At 39.1% G+C, this 17,993-nt stretch overlaps 4 protein-coding genes across 5 annotated transcripts; 2 read left to right on the plus strand and 2 right to left on the minus strand.

Annotated features, from left to right (window-relative positions):
- Window positions 1-1,059: 1,059 nt before the first annotated feature.
- On the minus strand, window positions 1,060-5,948 carry LOC311016639 (uncharacterized protein). Its single transcript, XM_084014477.1, has 7 exons — window positions 5,808-5,948; window positions 4,376-4,729; window positions 3,217-3,366; window positions 3,010-3,123; window positions 2,326-2,363; window positions 2,129-2,239; window positions 1,060-1,568 (listed from the first exon to the last, which is right to left on the minus strand). Exons 1-7 carry the CDS (start codon window positions 5,845-5,847, stop codon window positions 1,371-1,373), a joined length of 1,005 nt encoding a protein of 334 aa, XP_083870603.1. The 5' UTR covers window positions 5,848-5,948; the 3' UTR covers window positions 1,060-1,370.
- Window positions 5,949-6,856: 908 nt separating this feature from the next.
- LOC311016714 (uncharacterized protein) lies at window positions 6,857-9,470 on the plus strand. Of its 2 annotated transcripts, XM_084014611.1 has the most exons (6): window positions 6,857-6,886; window positions 7,007-7,059; window positions 7,309-7,350; window positions 7,784-7,811; window positions 7,985-7,999; window positions 8,460-9,470. In XM_084014611.1, the coding sequence occupies exons 2-6, from the start codon at window positions 7,021-7,023 to the stop codon at window positions 8,954-8,956; spliced, it is 621 nt and encodes a 206-aa protein (XP_083870737.1). In that variant the 5' UTR covers window positions 6,857-6,886; window positions 7,007-7,020; the 3' UTR covers window positions 8,957-9,470. The 2 variants fall into 2 exon arrangements, with proteins under 2 accessions (XP_083870737.1, XP_083870738.1); XM_084014612.1 differs by lacking the exons at window positions 6,857-6,886; window positions 7,007-7,059; window positions 7,309-7,350 and adding an exon at window positions 7,409-7,457.
- Window positions 9,471-10,371: 901 nt separating this feature from the next.
- LOC311017280 (3-hydroxyacyl-CoA dehydrogenase type-2-like) lies at window positions 10,372-12,879 on the minus strand. Its single transcript, XM_084015531.1, has 5 exons — window positions 12,694-12,879; window positions 12,340-12,504; window positions 11,594-11,722; window positions 11,382-11,490; window positions 10,372-10,583 (listed from the first exon to the last, which is right to left on the minus strand). The coding sequence occupies exons 1-5, from the start codon at window positions 12,853-12,855 to the stop codon at window positions 10,393-10,395; spliced, it is 756 nt and encodes a 251-aa protein (XP_083871657.1). The 5' UTR covers window positions 12,856-12,879; the 3' UTR covers window positions 10,372-10,392.
- A 2,536-nt stretch (window positions 12,880-15,415) lies between these two features.
- Window positions 15,416-17,688, plus strand: LOC311016713 (uncharacterized protein). The gene is made up of 5 exons (XM_084014610.1): window positions 15,416-15,791; window positions 15,912-15,959; window positions 16,286-16,313; window positions 16,487-16,501; window positions 16,888-17,688. The coding sequence occupies exons 1-5, from the start codon at window positions 15,696-15,698 to the stop codon at window positions 17,382-17,384; spliced, it is 684 nt and encodes a 227-aa protein (XP_083870736.1). The 5' UTR covers window positions 15,416-15,695; the 3' UTR covers window positions 17,385-17,688.
- The last annotated feature ends 305 nt before the right edge of the window (window positions 17,689-17,993 follow it).

Raw genomic sequence — 17,993 nt, forward strand, 5'->3', positions numbered from 1 at the left:
CGACCAGTGGAACCGGCTGACATAGTCAGTGGGTGTCTGCTGGCAGTTTTAAGCACTGGTCCGAGGCCTGTAAATCCAGCTGGCATGGTGCACGGTTATCAGCTGGCAGTTTTAAATGCTGGCCTGAGATCTGTAGAACCAGCTGGCACGGTGTGTCGGTGTCTGCTGGCAGTTTTAAACATTCGTCCAAAGGCTGTAAAACCAGCTGACACCAAGAGTTTGTGTCTGCTGGCAGTTTTAAACACTGGTCCGAGGCATGTAAAACCAGCTGGCACGGTGAGTGGGTGTCTGCTGGGAGTTTTAAACACTGGTCCGAGGCCTGTAGTACCAGCTGGCACAGTGAGTGGGTGTCTGCCGGCAGTTTTAAACACTGGTCCGAGGCCTGTAGTACCAGCTGGCACAGTGAGTGGGTGTCTGCTGGCAGTTTTAAACGCTGGTCCGAGACCTGTAAAGCAAGCTCGACCCCAACCCTGACCCTAACCGTGCACAGTTTGGAGTGATTGGTGTGAGCACAGGTGGTGGGTAAGTTGTTGCACTCCTGGAACACCTCCTTAAGTACCGGTAGGCTGCCTCCCTTTAGCTGGCTTCTCTCCACTCTTGTTGATTTTGAATGTGTTTCAAAAAGACACAATTTTACTGTTCACCAAAGAATACTTAAATAAGATTCTTCTATGTTCATAATTGGATTAATTTTCCCTGAGTTATTTACCCCCTTTTCAACAGACATTTTCAGTGATTCATTGTTTGCCGTATGTAATTGAGGTCTTGGCAGATTTCCATAAGATATTTCCTGGGGTGAAATTCCCCAGGTAGCATTGTCAGGCAGTCAGATTTTGGTGGCCTCTCACCTACACTCTCACCCCGCCATATATATATATATATATATATATATATATATATATATATATATATATATATATATATATTAATATATATATATTGTAGTGGCACCTTCAAAGCAAATTAGGTGACACTAGTCAGCAGGGAGTCTGATCTTCGATGCGTGTCCACAAACCAAAAAGGCCTTGCTCATGTCTCAGTTACTTCTTTTATTTTGTACAATTCTTTACATCTCAAAAAATGTTAACTCACGATCAAAAGATGTGGTTTGACGCTCCTGCTGATTCTGAACAAAGACAGAAATCAGTACACATACATGTATATATCTATATATATATATATATATATATATATATATATGCAATAATAAGCTAATCTTCAAATACCCAAATAGATTCCCTTTTTCCCAAGCAGTCACAACATTTAAAACAAAATCAACCAACTGGTGACGGTAAGCTACAGCTGACTGTTAGCTGTTAGTTTAACCAGAACAAGTCAAGAAAACAGTTAGGCTACTAACATCCTTCAAGCTAATGTAAAGTAACAGTGGAGTATAAAGTGGTCGAAGAGTCTTTTGCATGGCCAGCGTCTGCGTTTGCTTTTACCCGAGGAACAGAGTAGACAACATTATGTGCTGCATCACCATAGGGGGCGCTGTTTAGCGAGGCAGCTGCAGCGACAGAGAAATTCACCTCAGTGTAGTTGAGTTCACTCGAAGTATCTTCAATCTGCAATAAAACAAAGAGGTCAAAATTAACCACAAAGGCTGTTTGTCAACATCAGCATTCAGCGTATCTGCTGCCTCGTGAAAACTGTTTGCAGGATATTGTGTTCAAATGTATTGAACTGTATTTCTGTATTTCGATGCAACAATTGAAATCTCCTGCCACTACAAAACTATGCCATCTGCTGTACAATTAAATACAATTTCAATTTGTCTCATATAATAACGCCCAGATAATGGAAATGAACACTTAAAAAGCTATTTTTATGAGAGAAACCACTATCCACTATGTAAACAATCTAAAATATTGATCACCTGTGATTTTAGTAGTAGCCATATATATATATATATATATATATAGGGATATAAGGATCTGTTCCTGGATTACACACATCCATCATATAATGTTCATGCTAATATATTCACATAACATTCAATCCCATACATATTCCCATCTATACATACAGTATATGCAGATACTTACATAAAATGTATGTATATAATGTCCTAAATGTGTTTTCTGAGCATAAAACATAACTAAATCCCACCATAGTTTTAACTTACATCCTTCTGAAGGAAGGAAGTGGCGAGGCTGTACTCGTCGGTGGTTTTGACTCCTTTTGGTTTGGTGCATCGTCTGTCCTCCTCTCTGATATCCTCGTACACTCGATTGACCTGCAGGAGGGGAGCAGGTTTGTATAAAAATGAGCTGGTTTCACAAACAATGATGCTGGAGATGTGTCAGATTTCCTCAAACTCACCACTGTGACATCAGCGTATTCAGGTTCCTCGATAGGCTCTGAAAAACATACAGCCAAAAAAAACTTTTTACGACTTCTTCTCAGACCTCAGCTCCTCTTTAAGAGACTCGGCATTGTTTCTTGTGACTGTGCTCTAATGTGGCTCTCCAGACTAACTGATCAGTTTTGGGGGGAAATCATCAGCATGTTCAGTTGACCAAGCCTGAATGAGCTGTGAACCTAGAGACCAATAACTGATAGCCATTGTTTGTCCAGGGGACTCCTTTTTTGTTCTAGAAGATTATATTAGTTTACATTTTTTTAAACACCGAGTTTATTCTGCTATCTAGATTCTCTATTAATTGCACTTCAGTTTCACAATCTATACAACAGCCTTTCTGAAAACTTTTTGGAATCACTTACATTTCGATGTGATGAGATAATAGTAGAATGAAAATTAATAGAATCCTGATAGCAGAATAAACTCAGTGTTTAAAAAACACTATAAAACGATAGTTCGAAGTTCAGCTTAGTTTGCATATAGGGTGTGACAACATCTAGAACAATTTACTAACTTTACTAATAACTTTTTAAAGCAGGTTTTCGCTTTCAATTCAAAAAGTGCCTTTTTCTCTTTTCTTCATGAGATATAAGTTTGAAATGTTCAGTTGCCTTGTTATGTGTGCGTGTTCCCTGTAGCCTCACCTTTTGGTTTAGTTGCCCTTTTCCTGCAGAATATCAGCACAGCCGTTGATAATAAAATGAGCATAACGGCCAGAGTCAGACCTACATATAGCAGCACACCTGCGGTTGTTTGGGCTGAGGAACAAGTTCATTTTACGATTTATTAATAGAGCTCAGAGCCTGCATCATGGTATCAATACTTTTGTTGAAATAAACAAATGTTTAAACCTGCGGCTGGCGTTGTCTGTTGCTGGTCAGACTGCTTGGTAGGGGAGGCTGACAAATGTGTGGAGCTTAAACTCTGTGTTGTAGTCACAGGTGAGGTTGATGGGACCCATGTTGAAACAGGTTGGGCAGTCTGGTTTGGTTCTGAAGAGACTGGAGTTGTGAAACATGAAAAGAAGTGACAGTCTGAGTTTTTCAGATATTTTAAAACTGCTGGTCTGAAGACATTTACATCTACATTTACATTTAGGTCATTTAGCAGACGCTTTTGTCCAAAGCGACTTACAATAAGTACATTTGTCAAAAGAAGGAAACAAAGAAACCACAACGTATCATTGCCGATGAAGTAAGAGCTAAAAAAAGAACAAGTGTTAGGTCCTCATCTGAGTAACGTAGTACGTTAAGAGCAACAGTGCTATGATCAGAGAGCTATAGGTAAGGGTGTTTTTTTTTGGGGGGGGGGGGGGTCAGTGGGTAATGCTATGTAGAGTCGAGGTGAAGTCTGAACAGGTGAGTCTTGAGCCTTTTTCGGAAAATGGCAAATGACTCTGCTGTCCTGACATTAGTCGGGAGTTCGTTCCACCACTGAGGCGCCAGAACAGAGAAGAGTCTGGACTTTGCTGAGCGACATTTGAAGAGGAGCATTTATCAGGTTGTACAATGATGAAAATATCCATCCATCCATCCATCCATCGTCTACCGCTTATCCTGTATTTAGGGTCACAGGGGGGCTGGAGCCGATCCCAGCTGTCATTGGGTGAAGGCAGGGTACACCCTGGACAGGTCGCCAGTCTATCACAGGGCCGACATGTAGAGACAGACAACCATTCACGCTCACATTCACACCTACGGGCAATTTAGAGTCATCAATGAACCTATCCTCATCCTGCATGTCTTTGGACTGTGGGAGGAAGCCGGAGAACCCGGAGAGAACCCAAGGGGAGAACATGCAAACTCCACACAGAAGGAACCCGGGCCCGACCCGGGAATCGAACTCGGGACCCTCTCGCTGTGAGGCGACAGTGCTACCCACTACACCACCGTGCAGCCCTGATGAAAATACGCAGCTCTTAATAAAATCATTAGACTAAACATCTTAAGTTATTTTAAACAAGAGCAGCTGTCAGTAAACAATTCATTCCAAGGCTCTCAGGAAACTCACCGTCTTTAACTCTGATCTCAAACTTATCGTACGATGGCGAGGGTGTAAGAGATCTGTGCAAACCACATCTGTACTTTCCTGCATCAGACCTAGTCAGCTTTGTGATGCTCACATACAGAATTGTGGAAGATACTGGAAAATTCCCTTCTTCATATGCAATGCTGTATCTGCCACTCTGAGCTTTTACATCCTCCGTTTGTAAGAGAAAGTCTCTTTCTTCACATTCTTCCTTACAGAAGATCTTCGTCCTTCCAGAGAAAATGAAAGAGCATGCAACTGTGATGTTTCCTCCTTCAGTTCCTGTATGGATTCTGGTTTCAGCACTGATGACACCAGTGTTTCTGTCCCGCAGTGCTGCGGAAAATATGAACAATCAATAGTTATAATCTGGACATCCAGTAAGGTTTGTTTGAATAGTTTCACATTTACACAGATCCACAGAGTCATATTGGGATAAACTGACCTGTTCAACCAGTCTGTGATTTTTGATTACATTTTAGCCATCTAAAATATAGGTTTATCAATTTTGAGTCAAATTATTTGTTCTAAACATCACATTTCAATCTGTAATTTGTTCATTGATTTTTGTTTGTTGATGTATCAAAACAATGTTTTATGCACTATAGTAGACATAATGCATATTACACCAAGAAAGACTATATATTGCACAAAATAAATGTACCACTAAATTCCACTTGTACCTGCTGTATTAAATTTGATAAAAAATATTCTCGTTTAACGTTTTTACTATAAACGGAGTAAGTTCTCATTTTGAAATATTTGTAAATGTGAAAAATAAAATATCACCATAAAGTCTTCAAAATAGCAATATGCTTCTCCCTGACACAACCACTTGGGAGCTGATGGGATTCAGCCATTTTGGATTGTACCCTGTGATATCAGAATTATTGTAGTGCAAAAGGTATCCACCAGGGGGCAGAAGACAAGTATCAGATTGTATACAACAGGGATTTGAGCAATGTTTTTTTTACCATATGGTGATGCAATATGTCTCAGAAATTTCTACACAGTGGTATTTCTAGTAGAGGAGACAATGGGGTTCCCATAGAACACATCCGTGCAGTTTTGGCATGCAGTATGAATGTGTTATAAAAAAATATATATATATTCAGCACCATATCTGAATAATTAATTATATCAAATCAAAAAATGCTGCAACAGCTTATGGGATATCAGAGGATGGGCATCATATACTTCAATCAAAATATGCTATGCTCCTTTACACTATTTATTTTAATCAATTAATTCATTATTTATGATTTATTAGAACAACTTGACACACGACACATGTCCTGAACTGATGACATGACAAAAGAGAGTCCAACCGTGAGAAGCTGTTTAAAGTTTAAGTGAAAAATTTAAAGAACAGTAAAACGAGAGAATGATAGAAATAGAAAGTGAATGTACTCACAGAGGAAGAAGAAGCAGATCAAGCTGTGATGGACGTTCATGTTTGATGTTGATGGCTAAATGCAGCCTCTCTTCCGTCTTCATAGCCAAAGCAGGAACTCTACTCTCCTTCCTTCCTCATTTAGTTTTTTTTGTTTGTTTGTAACTTAAAGCTGTATGTGTGTTGTGTTTGTGGCATTAATGTGTAAAATACCTCAACTGCCCACCAGCCAGTCAGGACTGAAGGAGCCTCTTGGATGAGAGGAGAAACCTCTTCAAAAGAACCTAAAGCACGCCCGGTTGTCCACGACGAAGCTTTGAAAAGAGCACTAATGCTATTTGCACATATTACCACATGCCATTACAATCAATATACACGGATGGGGTTAAGAATAGGTGGAGAGCACAACGCGTACCAACAGGGGGAGCCACAACATATGTAGGGAGAGTCTCATCATGTAAGATACTAAAACATGACAAGAAAACATTATATTAACTTCAATCTTCTATGCTTGTTGCACGCTCCACTATTGAGCATTTTTTTACATCCATAAAACGCTGGATCAATGGAATGGATATCACTTCTGATCTCACTTCTCACCGCTAGATAGTGGTGTAGTGTTTCTAATTATTATAGCCCACTTCATAACACACACGCACACACATGGGTTTAGTGTAAAGCCTACAATTTCCCTTAAGCGTCTACTTTCACTTCTGTAACTTCTCTGAACTACTCCTTTAAGTACATTTGACACACCCTAAACTCAGGTGTCAGTGGGAGTCATAGGTTTGCCCAACAGATTTTTATTTTCACCAATATATCTGACAATATTTCATGCAATTATATGATTTAAATAAATGTTTATTCAAACATCAATAAACTTGCTGGATAGTTTGACTGAAGCCGTTTAAATGGCAATAAATATGACTAGTTGGGACTAGTTGGCACTCTCAACAAATATAGCAGCTTTGAGAAGCTGCTATATTTGTTGACAGTGCAGGAATATGACCAACACCTTCTTCCTGCCATTGTTTAGAGCCGTTTCGTTTTCTTACTTTTACTTTCTTTCTCTGACACACATCTCCTATACATACCTTCTGGTAAGTTTATTAAATTTACACATGCTTTTATAACGTACAATATATACCAAATGTCACAGTATGTATCAGCAATTCATATTTTGAATGGACCGTTTGATTAAATGTTATATGTTTTTCTAGTTTTACTGTTCTAAATGGAGAGGGACTCAGGGAAGATGAAGTGCATGGGTCCAGTATGTATCAGCAACTTGAACTTCGATTGAATTGACTGTTTTTTGTTTTACTCATATCTCACTAGTACTGGACCGCTGACTCAGGGAAGATGAAGCTCAAGGGCAACTTGAACTTCGATTGAATTGACTGTTTTTTGTTTTACTCATATCTCACTAGTACTGGACCGCTGACTCAGGGAAGATGAAGCTCAAGGGCAACTTGAACTTCGATTGAATTGACTGTTTTTTGTTTTACTCATATCTCACTAGTACTGGATCGCTGACTCAGGGAAGATGAAGCTCAAGGGTCCAGTATGTATCAGCAACTTGAACTTGGATTGAATTGACTGTTTTTTGTTTTACTCATATCTCACTAGTACTGGATCGCTGACTCAGGGAAGATGAAGCTCAAGGGTCCAGTATGTATCAGCAACTTGAACTTGGATTGAATTGACTGTTTTTTGTTTTACTCATATCTCACTAGTACTGGCATCTTGTCTAGTTTTAATGTTTAAATCTGACCAACTTCATTGATGACATTCTTTGCTGTTTTAACACTGATGACCAAATATTGCCGAACAATGTTATAAAACAACGAAACAAAATACAAAATCCACAATATAATTTGCCATAGAACTATGCAGATTATTTACATTAGCATAATTTATTTAATTCCATTTGAGGCAGTTTCCACAGAGAAACTCCAGTTCTGATCTGCTGCTGACCTTTCCTCTTTAACTTTCAGGGTTTAAAATACAGCCGGAACATGCCAGGTAGGCCAACATCTGATTAAAGACATCAAAATCTGAAGTCTGTTAATCTAAAGTTTATGAAGTTCTAACAATGTGAATATGACATGTTTAATGTGACTTAATGGTTTTTAAAAGAAAACATTAACTGGTCTCAATAAGCAAATATCTAAGTTTCCATCTTTTAATTATTTCAGACATAGGAGGTGATGGTAAGTATGTTTTTAAATATGTTTACTCCACTGGGCTGTTGATTACAATGATATTTCAGGATTTAAGTTTTAATATTTTGAGAAAATGTAATGCTATGAGAATCAAGGCCAACTTGATACTCATAACATTACATCAGAGGGTTACGAACAAAAAAAATGTCCCTCAAGGGATTTCATGGTTAAAAAAAAAAAATAAGAAGATAAAAATAAATAAATGAAAATGTATTGAAATATGTTTTGGTGATTCAAAATAATACTGTCCAAGCACCAGCCAACAGAAGTTTACAGTTTTGGAAAAGGATCATAGTCTTATGATTTTCCTAAAATGCCCTTCACCATAATATGGTATTTCTGTAATGAAATCAGTGTAATGTAATATTTAAGAATATAATCTTATTCACATTGTAACATTGTTCTCTAGTTGTCTTTGAGATTAAATGTACCATCTCTTTGTTTGCAGCCCGTGTAAATATAAAAGCAGGTGCAGAAGTTTCTTGTGGTGTGGCCGGGTTGGTGGAGATGATTGACACCTGGGACCGGGAGGGTAACGCCTATGCTTCCGGTAAAGTCTATAAAGAAGCGGATATATACGCAGATGGACATGTGAATAAACCTGGTAAACGCTTTCCCAAGGCAGGAATGTTCGCCTCTGCAGGGGTGGGCCGTGCCCGAGCTGAGTGGTCGTTTTTTGAGGCCGAGGCCAAAGGGCCCAATGTCACCATTGCAATGGGAGCCACCACGGCATCTCTCAGTGCCAAAGCCTTTATTAAAGCAGAAGTGGCCAGCGCTTCAGCCTCTGCTGGTCCATTTAAAGCTAAAGTCGGTTTGTCGGCTGAGACCGGCATCGAAGTTGGAGTTGCATGTTTTGAGGCAAAGCTCCTGGGAACAGGCATCTCCTTCGGTCGTAAAATTAGCGTGTCTCTCTTTGGAAATACAATTGAATTCAATTTATGGTAAAGTGTTGCTTTGTGCCAAATACAGCACTCACTCAGTGATTGTAACTGCATTTGAAATGTGCCATGTTTCTGAATTAAACTTAAAATGCTTTACTAAAATGACACCATTACATATTAATCGTTAGATTATAATCACTAATGCATGAATGTAAAAGCAGCAGTTTAATGTCGTATTTGAACATTATAAACTATTCTTTGCAAGTTTTTGTCTGGTAAGCTAAAGGATGGAACTGTCCTACACTTAGGCTACAACTTTATCATGGTTTGCTGACAATAAATATCTCTAACACTTCTTCCTGTCTGTGTTGATGTTGCAGCTTGCAGTTTGAATGTATGCATGTGTTAGAGAGAAAAATGGTAATGTGTAAGCTTCAATGTAAACAAACAATACTTTTGCTTATAGCAGATCGATAACATGCACGATAAAGTGAGAAATTGTATGCTTATCAGAGTAATAATACTCATCTATGAATGCTGTGACAGACAGTCTGGCTACAGCTCACGACACAGGAATCTCTGGCACCACCTTGTGGGGGTAATATGACAAGGCACTCACTCCAGACCTTATAGATTAAAGAAATATAATATTATAGAGTGCTACAGGGATAACTATTTTTGTAGTCCAACCCGGAAGTTAGGATTACATTAGTATCCTCAACACAAGCCAAGCCTAAACTGCTTTGGATGAGTTTAAATTGCCCCAGAGCACCACCTGCTGTTGTGGAGGGACAACTACTCCAGACTTTTCTTTGTTATGTATATTGGCATATACATTTTTTGTAACAGCAGGACAGTTTTTTTTGTAAATGAAGGATTTTTTTGGCAGGAAATAAGATCCGCACATTTGGTGATTAGAAAAAAGAAGTATTTGACAAATGTAGTTTGACTCTGTAGGATGGAACGCTCATCTTGAGGGGAACTTGAACGACATAGAAAAGTCTTTACTGGATACATCTTTCTCTAGTTATCTTTGAGATTAATGTCCCTTTGTTTGCATTCTATGTTTAATATCCACGTGAAGATGCACCTGTCGGGGACTCGTTTACGCAGCACTCTCATAAACTGTAGGGGAATAGAAATTCTATACTTTATAGACTTGTAAAACAAAACAGTCTTCTTGGAATATATAATTCAAACCATCTGGAGGTTTATTATAATCTGGATTAGTGTATAAAACAACCAAAGGAGTGCATAAAGTTCAGCAATGCTCTGTATGGTGTACAGACATTTTACACACACATTCTCTCACATTCTCACAGGCAAACTTGATTAAATGGTGTTCGGGGGATTCATCAGTTTATATTTGCTGTATGCAGCTTTCTACAATAGAATTACACCAGGCAGCCAGCCACACCCACACTTAAAGAGTTCTGTTAATTGGATGCAGGTGATGAACACCCTTTGTTAACCTGGCCACACAGACACACACCAGCTCTCTCAGGGCTGCATGCGAATGGCTCCGTCTAGTCTGATGACCTCTCCGTTGATCATGGGGTTCTCAGCTAGTGATGTCACCAAGTGGGCAAACTCAGCGGGGTCTCCCAGGCGAGATGGGAAGGGCACCTGGCGGGCGAGAAAGGAGCGCACCTTCTCTGGAAGACTAGCCAGGAGGGGAGTGGAGAACAGACCTGGGAGATGAGAGAGAAAATTCAGATTTAGACACAATAAAAAAATAATGTCCCCTTCCAATCAGTGCTCAAATCTCAAGTAAGAGTACCAATACAGCAACGTAAAATACTCCACGACAAGTACAAGTCCTGCATTCAAAATCCTACGAGGAACTTTCATTTTGGGTTGATTTTGGCGGCCTCTGGACAAAGGCGGTACCTAGCACCACTCCCTTTACAAAACCTGTCATTTCACTGCAGCAAGGTTTGACAGTCCTAGTTCTCCTGTGCTGCCTTTTCCCCCAGCTGAACAGGTATCTGGTGAACCTGCACGCCATATATCAGTCAACACTGGGCCCCAGGGGGTTTTTCTTCTCCCAGGGTAGCCAAATAAATTTGCAGAATTTATTTCATAGTCTTATTTGTATCTGTACCTTTGCACCACATGAGGGAGCCTGAATGTTTGTATCTTTCTGATAATTGTAGCCGTATATTCCATTTGTTTTACTGAAAAACAAGGGTCTGCCTGAATGCATTCATTTGGTCTCATTCATAAAGTATATGTTCTCAGTAATATGCATGAAACAAAGTTGTGATATATCAAACATCTCTCTTTGAAATGGCTGGTTCACCTATGCAAGCGAATGGCGACGGCCTATTGAAGATGGTATTGTCTCGCATTTTAAAGCTAGAGTGAAGATACTGGTATCATGTGAAAGGAAAATTATCCCTAAGCATTTGGTTTTTGTTCTCTGCTGTACCAAACTCACACTGAACTGAACCTAGACTTTCATGTACCGTCCCACCCCTCACACTAACCGGGGGCTATGGTGAGGACTCTGATGCCCATGGGTGCTAGATCTCGTGCAATGGGAAGGGTCATTCCAACGATACCACCTTTGGAGGCTGAATATGCTGCTTGGCCGACCTGGAGGAGAAAGAGGGGGGGGGGGGGAGATAGCCAAAAAAAAGTTGAGAAACAGAGCGACGACTCAGTTATTTCTCTTATGCTTGTATAGATTTCAAACGACCTGTCCATCAAAGGCTGCCACACTGGCTGTGTTAACGATGCATCCTCTGTGTCCATCGGCATCGGGCTCGTTCTTCCCCATCTCACCCACAGCAAGACGAATTACATTAAAGGTTCCTGCAATGTTCACCTGCAAAAAACGCACAGAGCAAGGTCCAGAGGTGGATGGAGTATTCAGATCCTTTACTAATAAAAGCAGTCATTGTGCAGTAAAACATTGTTTTACTGTAACATATGAGGTTAATGACCGATATTAAGCCGTTTGTAGCGTCGCTAAGCTATGAGAGCCAGGTAGCTTTAAAAAAGTACACTGTTTCACAGAAAAACAGCTTTTTCCACAATGCATTTTTCTGCTGATCCAAGAGTATTTTGGAATAATTATTATGTTTAACTAACAGGACAAACTTAATCCTTAAAGAGGAAAACTTAATCCTTAAGTTTATCACAAACATTTAACATCAATCTCTGTCGATACGTGGTTTTCACTGGACAGAAAGGAATTAAAATTGTTATCTGAGAAATAACTTAAGCTGTCAGACAAATGTAGTGTAGTAAAAAGTACAGTATTTACCTCTAAGGAGTATTCAAGTAGAAAAAATAAAATGCAAATCCTCAAGTAAAGTACAACTAACCTAGAATTTGTACTTGACTGCAGGACTTGAGTAAATGTATTTAGTCGCACAGCTGTGACTGGTATTTAATTTTCTACTCATGTTGTATGCATCAGATCATTTCATAAATCCTTACATTGATTACACGCTGGAAGTCCTCCAGGCTGTGAGGGACGTCCTTCTTAAAGTTATACGTTTTAACGGCGACTGCGATACCGGCACAATTAACGGCCAGGTCCAGCTTTCCAAACTTCTCTCTGGCCAAAGACACTGCTGACTGCACGTCTGCCTCTGATGTCACCTGAACAATGACAAGGCAAGACAAGATTAATGTCACCAAACATCTTGAAAATGCATCAAAGATACTCATTCTTTGGTTCTTTGGAAAGAAGTACAAGATCAATACAACAGCTGATTTGTTACTTTTGAAAGGTGGTGTACATGCATATTGATTTGACAAGTGATAAGCTTGAGTGATATTTGGACTCACGTCTGCAGGAGCGAAGGCACAGCGTTCCCCGAGACTGGCTGCCAGAGCTGGTCCATCAGAGGAGGGCAGGTCCAGGATCACAGCGCATGCTCCGTTCTGTACAAGACGCTCAACAGTGGCCCTGCCCAAACCGGACGCACCACCGGTAACCAGGCCAACCATACCCTACTCAACATGCACACAAGCCAGGACCGGGATGGGCCAAAGGGAAGCGGGTAGTATGGGAAATAGAAAACACAGGAACATTTTAAAAGTAAAAAAAAAGAAGAAGAAAAAAACATGGGTCACTGAGAAAGACGGGTAAAAAAAAAGAGTAATCAAAACTGCTCTGATTAATTAAAATGCAGAGGCATTCTCTTCATCATTTAGGAGATGACAGCTGGGATATAACATTCTATACATAAGTGATAACCGTTTGTAGAGCTGAAATTATGAGGCAATTTATTGACTGGTCAATAGACAAGTTATGGCAAAATTGATTTAATCCTGAAGGAAGTTATTTTGACAGAGATTGCTCAAAATTAAAACATAAAAACAACGGCTTTATTAATATAAAGTGTAGTTGTAATATTGACACCAGTACAAAATAGGAATTTAACATTTGACACATTTGACATACACTGTATAAAAGTACCTGTTGTGGCCTCAAGGATAATCACAGCATCAAGAAACTTGACACAACAAAAGCTAGAGAGACCTGTTAGAATTGGCTTTTAATTTGTTCATTTTAGACTTGTACTTTTTCACTGAACTCATATAAATCACTGGTTGTGCTCATTAGAACGGTGTGAGATTTAACCTGATAAGCAGGAACCTGTTGAATCTTCAAGGCCCTCTTTGAACCGACAGAATAGATACACGGACCTCAAGGACAACACCCATACATGTTTCATATTACATTTCAGTCCCAGCCCAAGAAGATCAAATGTGACCAGCACCCATAAATCGTGCTCGCTCTGACTGAGATCCTGAGATAGGGGGGGGGGGGTTTAGCTCAGGAGGTAGAGTGTTTGGCTGGCAACCGCAAGATTGGCAGTTCGATCCCCGGCTCCTCCTAGCTGAGTGCCTGGTGTCCTTGAGCAAGACACCTCACCCTAATTGCTCCTGATGAGCTGGCTGTCGCCCTGTGTGGTTGACTTCGGTGTGTGAATGTGTGAATGGGTGAATGTCAGTCATTGCTGTAAAGGCACTTGAGAATTCTCTGGTTTATCCTTGGGCTTCCAAAAAAAGAGTAATTATAAGTACTTTCAACAGAGTAAGTTCTCATTGTGAAATATTTGTTAATGTGTCTCCCTGACACAACCAGCTGGGGGCTGATGGGATTCAGCCATTTTGGATTGTTCCCTGTGATGTCAGAATTATTGTAGTGCAAAAGGTAACCACCAGGAGGCAGAAGACAAGTATCAGTTTGTATACAACAGGGTTTTGAGCAATGTATTTTTACCATATGGTGATGCAATATGTCTCAGAAATTTCTACACAGTGGTATTTCTAGTAGAGGAGACAATGGGGTTCCCATAGAACACATCCGTGCAGTTTTGGCATGCAGTATGAATGTGTTATAAAAATATATATATATATATTCAGCACCATATCTGAATAATTAATTATATCAAATCAAAAATTGCTGCAACAGCTTATGGGACATAAGAGGATGGACATCATATACTTCAATCAAAATATTCTATTACACTATTTATTTTAATCAAGTAATTCATTATTTATGATTTATTAGAACAACTTGACACACGATACAAGTCCTGAACTGATGACATGACAAAAGAGAGTCCAACCATGAGAAGCTGTTTAAAGTTTAAGTGAAAAATTAAAAGAACAGTAAAACGAGAGAATGATAGAAATAGAAAGTGAATGTACTCACAGAGGAAGAAGAAGCAGATCAAGCTGTGATGGACGTTCATGTTTGATGATGATGGCTAAATGCAGCCTCTCTTCCGTCTTCATTGCCAAAGCAGGAACTCTACCTTCCTTCCTTATTTTGTTTTTTTTTTTCCACTGCAGACTTCCACACGTTTATGTTTGAAGACACATCAGAACTGTGTTTGTTTGTAACTTAAAGCTGTATGTGTGTTGTGTTTGTGGCATTAATGTGTAAAATACCTACTGTAAACTACCCACCAGTCAGTCAGGACTGAAGGAGCCTCTTGGATGAGAGGAGAAACCTCTTCAAAAGAACCTAAAGCACGTCCGGTTGTCCACGACAAAGCTTCGAAAGGGGAACTAATGCTATTTGCACATATTACCACATGCCATTACAATCAGTATACACAGAGGGGGTTAAGAATAGGTGGATAGCACAACGCGTACCAACAGGGGGAGCCACAACATATGTAGGGAGAGTCTCATCATGTAAGATACTAAAACATGAAAAGAAAACTTTATATTAACTTGATAAGAAACAAGCAAGTTCAATCTTCTATGCTTGTTGCACGCTCCACTATTGAGCGGCGGACTACATCCATCAATGGAATGGATATCACTTCTGATCTCACTTCTCACCGCTAGATAGTGGTGTAGTGTTTCTAATTATTATAGCCCACTTCATAACACAAACACACACGCATGGGTTTATTGTAAAGCCTCCAATTTCCCTTAAGCGTCTACTTTCACTTCTGTAACTTCTCTGAACTACTCCTTTAAGTACATTTGACACACCCTAAACTCAGGTGTCAGTGGGAGTCATAGGTTTGCCCAACAGATTTTTATTTTCACCAATATATCTGACAATATTTCATGCAATTATATGATTTAAATAAATGTTGATTCAAACATCAATAAACTTGCTGGATAGTTTGACTGAAGCCGTTTAAATGGCAATAAATATGACTATTTGGGACTTTGAGCGTGCCGTCACTGGAAGGCTTCAAACATTGTCATTCTGAGCAAGTGTGAGATTGTTCTCAGTCTTTTAGACGGAATCAAACCAGCTGAAGTGATTTTGCTCAGCTTTGAGAAGCTGCTATATTTGTTGACAGTGCAGGAATATGACCAACGCCTTCTTCCTGCCATTGTTCAGAGCCGTTTCGTTTTCTTACTTTTACTTTCTTTCTCTGACAAACATCTCCTATACATACCTTCAGGTAAGTTTATTAAATTTGCACATGATTTTATAACTTACAATATATACCAAATGTCACAGTATGTATCAGCAATTCATATTTTGAATGGACCGTTTGATTAAATGTTATTTGTTTTTCTAGTTTTACTGTTCTAAATCTGACTCAGGGAGGATGGAGCGCAACGGTCCAGTATGTATCAGCAACTTGAACTTAGATTGAATTGACTGTTTTTTGTTTTACTCATATCTCACTAGTACTGGCATCTTGTCTAGTTTTAATGTTTAAATCTGACCAACTTCATTGATGACATTCTTTGCTGTTTTAACACTGATGAACAAATATTGTCGAACAATGTTATAAAACAACGAAACAAAATACAAAATCCACAATATAATTTGTCATAGAACTATACAGATTATTTACATTAGCATAATTTATTTAATTCCACTTGAGGCAGTTTCCACAGAGAAACTCGAGTTCTGATCTGCTGCTGACTTTTCCTCTTTAACTTTCAGAGTTTAAAAGCCACCCTGAAAGTGACAGGTAGGCAAACATCTGATTAAAGACATCAAAATCTGAAGTCTGTTAATCTAAAGTTTATGAAGTTCTAACAATGTGAATATGACATGTTTAATGTGACTTAATGGTTTTTAAAAGAAAACATTAACTGGTCTCAATAAGCAAATATCTAAGTTTCCATCTTTTAATTATTTCAGACGTAAGAGTTGATGGTAAGTATGTTTTTAAATATGTTTACTCCACTGGGCTGTTGATTACAATGAGATTTCAGGTTTTAAGTTTTAATATTTTGAGAAAATGTAATGTTATGAGAATCAAGGCCAACTTAAAAAAAGAAGATAAAAATAAATAAATGAAAATGTATTGAAATATGTTTTGGTGATTCAAAATAATACTGTCTAAGCACCAGCCAACAGAAGTTTACAGTTTTGGAAAAGGATCATAGTCTTATGATTTTCCTAAAATGCCCTTCACCATAATATGGTATTTCTGTAATGAAATTCGTGTAATGTAATATTTAAGAATATAGTCTTATTCACATTGTAACATTGTTCTCTAGTTGTCTTTGAGATTAAATGTACCATCTCTTTGTTTGCAGCCCATGCAACTATGAAAGCAGGTGCAGAAGTTTCTTTTGGTGCGGCCGGGTTGGTGGAGATGATTGACACCTATGACCGGGAGGGTAAAGCCTATGCTTCTGATGAATTCTATGAAGAAGCGGATATATTTGCAGATGGACATGTGGATAAACCTGGTAAACGCTTTCCCAAGGCAGGAATGTTCGCCTCTGCAGGGGTGGGCCGTGCCCGAGCTGAGTGGAAGATTTTTGAGGCCGAGGCCAAAGGGCCCAATGTCACCATTGCAATGGGAGCCACCACGGCATCTCTCAGTGCCAAAGCCTTTATTAAAGCAGAAGTGGCCAGCGCTTCAGCCTCTGCTGGTCCATTAAAAGCTAAAGTCGGTTTGTCGGCAGAGACCGGCATCGAAGTTGGAGTTACAGGTTTTGAGGCAAAGCTCCTGGGAACAGGCTTCTCCATCGGTTGTAAAATGGGCGTGTCTCTCTTTGGAAATGCAATTGAATTCAATTTATGGTAAAGTGTTGCTTTGTGCCAAATACAGCACTCACTCAGTGATTGTGTGCCTTATTCCAGCAGTGAAACCTTAACTGCATTTGAAATGTGCTGTTTCTGAATAAAACTTAAAATGCTTTACTAAAATGACACCATTACATATTAATCGTTAGATTATAATCACTAATGCATGAATGTAAAAGCAGCAGTTTAATGTCGTATTTGAACATTATAAACTATTCTTTACAAGTTTTTTCCTGGAAAGCCAAAGGACAGAACTGTCCCACAACTTTATCATGGTTTGCTGACATTAAATATCTCCAACACTTCTTCTCGTCTGTGTTGATGTTGCAGCTTGCAGCTTGCAGTTTGAATGTATGCATGTGTTAGAGAGAAAAATGGTAATGTGTAAGCTTCAATGTAAACAAACAATACTTTTGCTTATAGCAGATCGATAACATGCTCGATAAATGAGAAATTGTATGCTTATCAGAGTAATAATACTCATCTATGAATGCTGTGACAGACAGTCTGGCTACAGCTCACGACACAAGAATCTCTGGCACCACCTTGTGGGGGTAATATGACAAGGCACTCACTCCAGACCTTATAGATTAAAGAAATATAATATTAT

Source organism: Eutrigla gurnardus (assembly GCF_963514095.1).
Source record: "Eutrigla gurnardus genome assembly, chromosome: 8".
Taxonomy (NCBI): domain Eukaryota; kingdom Metazoa; phylum Chordata; class Actinopteri; order Perciformes; family Triglidae; genus Eutrigla; species Eutrigla gurnardus.

Bases quoted from the DNA above. Each gene is read 5' to 3' on its own strand.
- LOC311016639 (XM_084014477.1), bottom strand. From the start codon at position 5,847: ATGAACGTCCATCACAGCTTGATCTGCTTCTTCTTCCTCT. The intron at 2,240-2,325 runs GTGAGTTTGAGG...CCCCTCCTGCAG, and splicing joins AATACGCTGATGTCACAGTG to GTCAATCGAGTGTACGAGGA. The intron at 1,569-2,128 runs GTAAGTTAAAAC...GTTTTATTGCAG, and splicing joins CTTCCTTCCTTCAGAAGGAT to ATTGAAGATACTTCGAGTGA.
- LOC311016714 (XM_084014611.1), top strand. From the start codon at position 7,021: ATGGAGAGGGACTCAGGGAAGATGAAGTGCATGGGTCCA. The intron at 7,060-7,308 runs GTATGTATCAGC...ATATCTCACTAG, and splicing joins AGATGAAGTGCATGGGTCCA to TACTGGATCGCTGACTCAGG. The intron at 7,351-7,783 runs GTATGTATCAGC...TTTAACTTTCAG, and splicing joins AGATGAAGCTCAAGGGTCCA to GGTTTAAAATACAGCCGGAA.
- LOC311017280 (XM_084015531.1), bottom strand. From the start codon at position 12,855: ATGGTTGGCCTGGTTACCGGTGGTGCGTCCGGTTTGGGCAGGGCCACT. The intron at 12,505-12,693 runs GTGAGTCCAAAT...GTCATTGTTCAG, and splicing joins GTGCCTTCGCTCCTGCAGAC to GTGACATCAGAGGCAGACGT. The intron at 11,491-11,593 runs GTCGTTTGAAAT...TTTCTCCTCCAG, and splicing joins TGGCAGCCTTTGATGGACAG to GTCGGCCAAGCAGCATATTC.
- LOC311016713 (XM_084014610.1), top strand. From the start codon at position 15,696: ATGACCAACGCCTTCTTCCTGCCATTGTTCAGAGCCGTTTCGTTTTCT. The intron at 15,792-15,911 runs GTAAGTTTATTA...TTGTTTTTCTAG, and splicing joins TCTCCTATACATACCTTCAG to TTTTACTGTTCTAAATCTGA. The intron at 15,960-16,285 runs GTATGTATCAGC...TTTAACTTTCAG, and splicing joins GGATGGAGCGCAACGGTCCA to AGTTTAAAAGCCACCCTGAA.